Here is a 9,246-nt window from a genome sequence, read left to right on the forward strand (position 1 = left end):
GATGAGCTAAACGACACCAGTCACCCCATTAGGGAGAGTTTGTTTTTCCTTTGAACTGTTCCCGGGGATTGTAACTCGCCTGGCGAGCTCTTCCCCGGCCGGCCAGAGGCACAACGGCCTTGCGCGGCCTCTTGGGCTTTGTTGTTTTGCAAAACAAGATGAGAAAATAGTCTCGAAGCTGCATTTCATTAGAGCCCTTTACGGGGGGCATCCCTCCCCTCCGTCCGCTGCCCGCCCCAGCGCCCTGGGAGAAGAACATCCCGTCGACACGTTTCTTCCTCGCTATCTTCTTCTGCTGAACGTTGTGGGGGGCGGGGGGCCGCAAAGCAAAGCGCGACTTGAAGCCTGACCCGAGCCCTTTGAGGCGCACCATGCAATGGCCCGGGAGTCCTCAAAACAGCCGGCCCGGCCGAGTGGGACCGGCGGCTCCTGCCAGCCCGGGGAACTTCCTCGGGAACCTTCTCTGCTCGGCTCCCGGGCCCGGGGAGACCTGCGCCGGCCGCGGGACGGGCTTGGCTTATGGCTGATCAAGTCCCTACGACTGGCTGCGCCCCCGGTTCGAGTTCAAGGGGGTGAACTAGCGGGAACTCCCCTGGTTTTACACACCCCCCCCGCAGACCGGCCCCCCGCGCGCCCCCCCAGTCAGCAGGGGCTCATGGAGAGGGAGGACTGACAGCGACTCTAACGCAGCTGGGAGGGCTGATCCTTCACACCGAGATGAAATCTCATCCTCTCCTGCCCCCTGATTTTCGTCTCATTTCCCGAGGAGCCCTTTTTGCTGTGGCATTCTCAGCCTGTTACCCTGTTTGGGTTTCTCTCGCTTTCTTATCTATTTATTTTTTAAAAAATGACCCAGTCTCATCCAAAGCAATATTGCTGCCAAGAGCCCAAAGACCCTCTCTCTTTGTGGTGCCTTGCTCTGGTGCAAAGCACATGCCTGGACCATTTCATGAACAAGAGAAACTAGTCTTGAAAAAAAAAAAGAAAACCGCATGCGGGTCTCCCTGTGACACCTTCACTCTCCGGGGCCAGGGGCCACTTTCTCTCTCTGCATTAATGCGACCCCAGACGCCTCTCTAGTCTAAACCCCTAGTTTAGTCCGAAATCAATATAAACTCGCCCGTACCATTGTTTTGGCCCAGACTGAGACTTGGCATACCCAGGTCCGATTTTGAAAAAGTAGATTTACAACAACAACAACAACAAACAACAGAAGGAAGCCAATTCACTGGCTTGCTCAGAAGGGATCCAAGGTTTCGGCGCCGACCGAAGAAGTCTGCAGGCCGAACGCAAGGCAGGGCAGTTTGCAGTCACGGTTGCAGATGCCTTTTATGTTGCGTTAGTCGAGAAAGTCTCGTTCCAAAATACAGCGCGGTAATTAATTGTCCCTGGTCTTTGTTTGTTTTGTATTCAAATGGCTTCCCGGGAATTCCTCCCGCTTTTGTCCCGACTTTAATCCGGCTTGATGGGGGTGCGCGGGGGGAGAGGGGGGCTGTGTGGAGTGTGACCCAGATGCTGTGGTCTCGAAACCAATTGCTCTGCGTTCGGGGGTAACTTTTGACAGCAAACTTCGTGAGGCGCCCTGGCGGCGCAGCGCCATCAGCGCGCAGTGAATGGTTGAACCTTTGCACAGACTTTTTAGGAACCTGCCCAGCGATTATGAAGCCAACCCCTGAAGGTCCCCGAGTCGCTGCTGGAAGGAACCAGCATTTTTCTGCCTATTACTGCGCAGTGACTTTTGGGGGGGTTGTCGCTGTTTGGGGGAGAGCAAGGGATGTAGACGCGGAAATTTATTTTTAAAAGTGCTAACCAGGTTTGCCCATTTCTCCATAACCCCTGGGAGCTGTTACGGTCCGTTGGGTAAATGCAGTTTCCAAACCGGGAACACATTCCGAGCTCTCCTATTTAGAAATGCTGCTCTGGAGATATTCTAGTCCAGGGATAAATAACCTGTGAGATCACCGCTCGGCTGCTCTCGGCAGCACCAGCCGCGTGTCGGGGCTCAAGAGGCGGGACAAGTTCCTGGAAGAGTTTGCAAACTACGCGCCCCGTCCTGCATATCTTTACCCAAGCGAGCAAGTCTGTACCGGGCCGGCCTGAGCCTGCATTCCCCGGCCACCCAAACCCGGGGGTGCCGGAGCGAGGCGGGATTGGCTAGCACCTTTGCACAGGTGGCTCCTGAGGCAGGCTCTCCTAGGCCGGGCTTTGTTTTTAAATTGTCTAATTGAGAGCCCCAGGTCTGCCGGTTCAATAGCAGAGCCAGCCAGCCTGCAGGCCCCTGGAGAAAACGGCTCCGCTTTGATTTTCTGTCTCGTATAACCAGGAGGTTTTGCCACCCACCCCCGGGCTGGAATTCCAGGCTCAGGGCTGGTTCCCCTCGGTCCCCAGCCAGCCCAGGGAGGGGGATGTAGTAACTTTGGCCGTACCGCCCTCAACCCCTGTGGGCGACTTGGATGGGGCCATACCTTGCCCAGAATCCCTGAGCCCGAGCGTGGCTGAGCGGCAGCCGACCTGCCACCCGCAGCATCCCGCTCGGATTGGCCCGGGAGTGTTGCCCTAAATCTGAACAGACAAGTTTCGATGGGCCGGAGCCTGCCCGGATTCCTGTGCAGAGAGTTAGCTGGGGAGTTGTATGGGGGGGGGGGGGAATTTACTGGGGGAGGCGGGAGTGCAGTGACTTGCTCCGGTGTCTGGGTCCCATCCTGGCTGTGCCAATGACCGGCTACTTGGCCTAGGGTAAGACCCAGATCCAAAGCGCACAGGGGCCAGCAGCTAGATTCTTTCCATCGGCCCCTGTAAGGCAGGGATACTATTCACCGGGGGGGCGGAGGGGGGCGCTGGGTGTTATTCAGCATTATGGAAGAAGGTTTGGGGCAGGAGACGGACAATTAGACATAATGCCGCTGGTCAAAGCCCTCTGGCCCCCGGAGACGCGTTTCTCCTTCTTCCGACTGTTTGTGCGCGTTTTGCTGGGCTTTCCCTGGAGTTTGACTGCTCTGGCTCCCGGGCCATTCCCGGCGTGTCACCCTGTAGGATGGTTGCCTTGGCCACATCCGCCGAGATGCCCACGGGCCGCTTTCATATGGAGCTGGCTGAACGGCTCCGCCACAACTGCGGGGCCTTTTATTTCTTATTCCGCTCTCCTTTTTCCCCAGGCGCTTTCAACCCAGCAGGTCTCGTTTTTTAAAAACTATATTTGACTTTGCTAATGCTATTTTACTGACCCACCTCAAACGGGACATTTTGATTCTAATGGGTGACTTTTTTAAAAAACAAAAAGGCAACTGTAACTTTGTCTGCGATGAGCACAGACTGTAAGAGCCCCATCCCGGCCGTGAACCCAAGGTCTTTCCAATGCTGAGCAGCGAGCCCGGATGGGATCCCAACCAAAGTCAGATTCTATTTTTAAAAATATTTTCCTAATTATATTTACTCTCCTGGGGAGGGGGCCGAAGAGACACTCCCCGCCCCCTCCCCCCCGCCAGCTTCGGGAATTCGCAACGATTTCACTTAGCCAATCAATCGGGCGAAGTGCAATCGATCGGGAGCTGCCGGCCAGGACAGTAAATAATCAATAGTAGATAATCACCCCCGAACTCTCCCGCTTTCTTCAAGATCGCGACTGCTCTTACCAGGAGCTGGGATTGGTGCAGTTTAAAAAAAAACCACCACCACCACCCATCCCTGCTCCACAGTGGTTTATTGTACCACTCCTGTTCCCGGCTGCTGAAGGCGCCGATCCAAAGCCAACTAAAATCCATGGAAGTCTTTCCATTGGCTTCCTTCGGCTTTGGATCAGGCCCCGTGTCCACTAGCTTGGAGCCTGTTCGGAGAGGGCTGTAGAGAAGTCCCCCCACCCGACCCCAGCACCCTTGCGTAGGAAGCAAGAGACCCAGGCAGTCCCCGGGCGCCCCCAACGTGTAAGCCCCAGCCAACCTCCTTCCCCCGGATCTGGAGCAGCTGCGGACTGGTGCGAAATAGCCCCAGCGCCAGGTCTGAGCAGTACAGTCCATCCTTGGGCCGTACGGATTTGGTGGGGTGGGGGGGATTCCAGTTAATCAGTGCCCTCCCCATCTGTGTTTCTCCGGCCCCTCTGACTCTGACATTGTTAGTGCTTTATGAGGCAGTAAATATCCAGAGGCAGGGAGGATGCATTTGAACGCCGGGCAGGCCCCTAAGTAATTACTTTTAATAGGGAAAAAAACCGAGGGTCTCTGCGAGAAACCGGAGATTGGATCAGGCCCTAAGTCCGGAAATTGGAGCAGGCAGCCCGGATTGGCAGCTCGTCTCTGAGCTGGTGTGAAATGTGTTTAAGGGATTATTTAAAAGGAAGAAATGCGGGGGCCGGACCCCATAAAGAGGCGAGGGACCCGGAACTGGTGTTTGGAGCAAACCCTGCGGCTTCAAACCCTAGGCAGCGCCAGAGATTGGGGCTCTCTCCCCCTTCCCAGTGGGAACTGGGGTCCCATTGCAGCGTCGGCCCGGTCCCCAGAGGTGGGTGGGCTACTAAGAAAGACTTTCCTTGCAGCCCCTGTTTCCAGAGGAGATCTCCTTACCTTTCTTGATCACCGACTGATCCAGTAAATTCAGCCCAGCATCATCCACAGCCTGAAAGCACGCAAGACACAAATATTAGGGTGCTGCTTTCCTAATGCAGAACTGAGGGGTGGGGAGCCGTGGAGATCTCTCCGTTTTCAAACGGGCCACATCATCAACACACACACACGAACAGCGGAGATCTAGGCTTCCCCGGGCTTTTCTTCAAAGATCGAATGAGATAAATTAGACCCTACAAATATTGGGCTTGCAAATGGATTCGTGCAGCTCCTGTGAACAGTCACCCCCAGTTATTTCATCAGATACTTTTAAACCTACTTTATGATTAAATTTTTACAGAGAGCAAGAATCTAGAGTTGTTCTTTCTTGTTAGCAACGCGCAGACTTCCCTGTGCGAGTATACTGCCTCGGTCGCTCAGGGGGGCCGGGGGGTCGTTCCAGGTAACTCCGGAGCTAATTCCTGTTTAAGGGGGGGACGCAGATAGTTTGCAATTGCCTCCAAGCGGCAGACAAACAAAAATATTCCGAGATTTGAGGGGACAGAGGACTAGGCTGTTCGCAGTGTGATTCTAGCCGTTGGTCCCAGGATATGGAGAGAGACCAGAGAGGCGAAGAAATGTTTTTTATTGGCCCAACTTGTGTGAATGGAATAGATTTTTCCTCAAAATGGAAAAAAAATTGTTTGAGCTAGGGATTAAATATCGTTCTGGGTGCTTTTGTATTCTTTGCGCATAATGTTTCTTTCTCCATATTTCCTTTGCTAGAGAGTTGACAAATCCGGAATAAAAAGCACACGCACATAAAAAAACCAAACCAAACCGTGTCGTGTTTTGTTAAAGTAATTGAAGTTCTCTACAAAACTCCTGCCCCTCTGCTAGCTACTGTCTTCACGTGGTAAATAAATAAAATGATACGAAAATACAAATAGAACTCGAATTACTTCGGTACACTTGGGATTGCGAACAAAACACCGACACAAATTCTCTCCCTGGGCTCTTTGTTAGCAGTTTGTGTCTTTGATGGCTCGGATAAAAGCATCGCTGGAATAGAATTGGATCAAACTAAAGGGAACGTCTCGATTTCTGTCCTTTAGAACGAGGATAGTATTTTGCTCCATCTTTTAAAACAGTGAAATGATGTTTTGTAAATATCTCTGCGCAGCCATTCCCCCGAGTCCGTCTGCGGCTAATATCACGATATAAAATGAAAACAGGAGAGGAGACATCGTGTGGCTAGAAAGTTATAAAACATTTCACATTCGGGGCGATTTGGATGGCAAAGGAAATCTAGTTTCTTGACAGGACAAGAGAGGAAAGGATCTGAGCGGAGGCGCAAATTCGGGAAAAGCGAATGGGAAGGAGAGTCTTGAATTTGCAGCAAATCCAGAATTTACCGCAAAGATCCAACCAATAGAATTGTAAAATAAGAAAATGAATATATCTACCGGACCGTTTTGCAATGGAAATGTCCCCCTCGATCCTCCCCAAAACAACCAACGAGGCAAAACACCAGTTCCAAGCGCAACCTTCCCCCCCGCCCCCGATCCTTGTCATTTTCTTTTCTTTCTTTCTTTTTTTTTACGAAGCATCATCGAAAACGAAGGGGTGAAAGCGAAAAAGGAGAGTTGTACTTTTAGAAGCGAACCCTCCCTTCGGAAAATGAGCCATCTCCACAGCCTGAGTGTGAAGGTCCCAAACCTCCCCCTGCCTGGGCAGAGCCTGCCTGTTACAGCGGAACAGAGGGTCTTTTCGGCTCGGAGAGACCAGCCGGGCATTTTCGGGATCACTTTTTGGTTTCACTCCCGGGATGGAGCATCTGATGGAGCAGCGAGGGGCTGTTTTATGATTAATTGACCCCACTGAACAGCTTCTCTCAAACAAAGGGGCTCCCCCTTTAGTCCCCCCCACACTTTAAATTAACCCCCTTTCCCCTTGAATCGCTTTGTTCCACCCGCTTTCCCCCCTTGGGCTGCCCTGGAAAGTCCCTTCCAAAAGACTGGACACAGCGCGGGGAACCCCTCCAGAAATGCAAACCGGGCCAGGGGCTCCGGGCTTTGCGCACCCAGCTGGGATCTGGGCACCGGCGGAACCGAGCCCTTCGGCCGGAGAAAGGCTGCTAACTCCCCACCAGCCCGGCCTCCTGGGGTACCCCCTCCACCCCCACGCCTGGCGGGCCTTGGGTCATTACACAGCCACGGGATGTACCTGGATGTCCTCGAGGCTGGGATGTCCGAGTCCATGGAGGCCCAGCGGCCCGTCTCCTAGCCCGTGGCCCGCATCGGCCAGCCCGTGCAGCAGGCGGGGGACCCCCGGATATTCCCGGCGGGGATCCAGGCTCAGCGCCCGGTGGGTCTGTGAGAGCAGCCCCGCTTCCTCCTGCCGGGCCCGCTGCGAGTGCCAGCCGGGCTGCTGGTGCTGGTGGATGGGGTTGATGGTGCTGTACGGATCCCCCAGGTGCGGGTAGCCGGCCTCCTGGCTCTGCGAGTAGGGCATGGGGGGCTGCGGGTAGGGCGGCGGGAAGTAGGGGGGCTGGAAGTCCGAGGCCGGCGTGTGGCAGAGCGGGGGAGCCGAGGAGTAAGCCGCCTGGTTCAGGGAGGAGAGCTGGGAGAGGCGGCCGCCGGTCGAGGCCCCGTTCAGCCCATCGGGACGGTCCTGCGGGGAGAAGAGAAGAAAGACGCTGGTCAGGCGGAGCTGGGGCCCCGGCTCCCTCGCCTCCCCCGTGGGCGCCCGGCTCCAGGGCCACCTGGCTTCCCAGAGGCGCAGAGAAGGTCACCAAGCCCTGGGCAAAGCCCCCAGCTCCAGCGCCTGACACCGCCTGGCCACCTGCCCCGCCACGGGGCTAGGAATCCGCTTTGCCCCCTGGCTCCGCGTCCCCTTGGCAGGGACAGGTCCCCGCTCCAGCCTGCAAACACCTTCCTACCTGCACCTCCCTCCTCCGCTTGGATCCCCCCGAGCCTCCCCAGGAGAAAACAAAGCGTCCGCTCGGGACCCCCGAGCTCTGACATCTGGCCAGAATCAGAGGGTGAAATCCCTTCTCGTTGGGAGGGACGAGGCTGCCTCCATTAAATATCTCTGGGGTGGCCCCCTATGAGTCTCTCCCCCCCCCACCAACTTACCATGGCTGAATAAGTGTGAACTAGCATCTGTGCGGGGGCGGGGGGGGGAGGCCTAGAGGAAGGTGTCAAAGCAGAGACGTGGAGGAATAAAAGAAACCCCAATAACAATCCTTCAAAATCGGGTACGGCCCAGCAGCTCCATGCAGGAAAAATCCCAGATCCAGCGGGGGGGAGTTACGCGGATGGCTTTGTCCCTTCGATTACAAAACCGTTCAGTTCCGAAGTGTTTCAGATGATTCCCACCTCCCTCTCCCTCTCCCTCTGAGCCCAAACCAACGCCATGCACTCCAGTTATAGAGCCGGGGGCGCGCCGGCAGCGCCGGGAGCGCGCGTTAAAGAGACAGAGCCCGAGTCTCGCCTTTTTGTATTATTATTTTAATGGGCGGGGGGGAGGTTTGTGTCTCTTTCTGAGGAGGGTTCTTTTTCTTTTTATTTTTTGTTTTTCTTTTTAAACAACCACTACATTCAGGGGAAGAATCTTAAACAAAACATATCCGTGTGAATCCGTTTACACTGAAAGGACTCTGGATTTAAAAAAAAAAACAACCCCACACAAATATTAAGAGACAGAGAGAGAAACCGTTTAGCAAAAATCAAATTGGTTCTTAGAATTTTTCTTAGTGGTTCTTTTAAGACCAGGTTTGTCTCTTTTCCGTTGAATACGGATGAGGCATCAAAGGGGGGGGGGGTGTTGATTCCGCTCCCACGGAAAATTCAGAGGGAATTTTAACTCGCGAGATCTCATTAACTATTCGCCTAATCTGGATTTGGAAGAACTGTGTTTTTTCCTGCTTTGCTTTGCTGGATTTTTGTGCCTTTCTTCCGGGCGTGCACCGCTTTCCATGGGGTCCATTACTTGCATTTTTTTTTTTGTTTCATTCTTGCATTTTTGTGTTGAGCACAGACTCATTTAAAAAGAAAAGTCCTCCCCTTCCCCCCACCCCCGCCTGTTGGGGTGGGAGCCGGTGAATCCCAACCACCGCAGCCTCCAAGCAGGCTGCAAAAATCTTTGGAAATTCCGGTTCTCCCCCCCCCCCGCCCCCGCCCCCGCCCCCGCCCCAGTCCCTCAAGTCCACTGATGTCGACGCTGTGTCCCGCGGGCTTGGGGGGGGGGGCGGTTGCTGGAGCAAAGAACAATTTCAAATGGCTGAGTCGTGGCTGGGCTGGGGGAGGGAAGATGCTTGTGGAGACGGATCGCGGTTTAAAGGAAACGTTTGTGTGGCTCTAAGGTTTCAGTTTATTAGCCTGAGCAAGGTGTTAATTTTTCTCTTGTACGAAAAGCGAAATTCCCAGTAGCAGCCTCGGAAATCAATCGATTCTGCCCCCCCCCTTCGCCCCCCAACCCGGAGCAAAGCGGCTCCCTCTGCGTCCCGCACCGACCCGCGGGGGTTATGCTGAACTTTACGAATTCACTCTCGAAATTGCAAGAATAAAAATAGGCAGGAAACTTCAGAGCAGCAGCCGCAGACGCCAGCTCCTTGCGCCCCCCGCTGAAACCCGCCCACTGTCCAGCACCCCCAGCCTCTCTCCCCGCGGGGGAAGGAGCCCGGCCGGGGGGCGCCGGTCGCGAACAA

At 54.6% G+C, this 9,246-nt stretch overlaps 1 protein-coding gene across 1 annotated transcript in view; it reads right to left on the reverse strand.

Moving 5' to 3' along the window:
* Window positions 1-7,699, reverse strand: part of TFAP2E (transcription factor AP-2 epsilon) — a 44,855-nt gene extending 37,156 nt beyond the window's left edge. The window contains exons 1-3 of the mRNA XM_077837894.1: window positions 7,673-7,699; window positions 6,762-7,208; window positions 4,557-4,608 (exon numbers count right to left, since the gene is read on the reverse strand). Of these exons, the coding sequence (XP_077694020.1) occupies window positions 4,557-4,608; window positions 6,762-7,208; window positions 7,673-7,699 (526 nt within the window). The remainder of the gene's footprint in view (window positions 1-4,556; window positions 4,609-6,761; window positions 7,209-7,672) is intronic.
* Between the last annotated feature and the right edge of the window lie 1,547 nt (window positions 7,700-9,246).

The sequence above is a fragment of the Eretmochelys imbricata genome, chromosome 19 (genome assembly GCF_965152235.1).
Source record: "Eretmochelys imbricata isolate rEreImb1 chromosome 19, rEreImb1.hap1, whole genome shotgun sequence".
NCBI classification, from domain to species: Eukaryota; Metazoa; Chordata; order Testudines; family Cheloniidae; genus Eretmochelys; species Eretmochelys imbricata.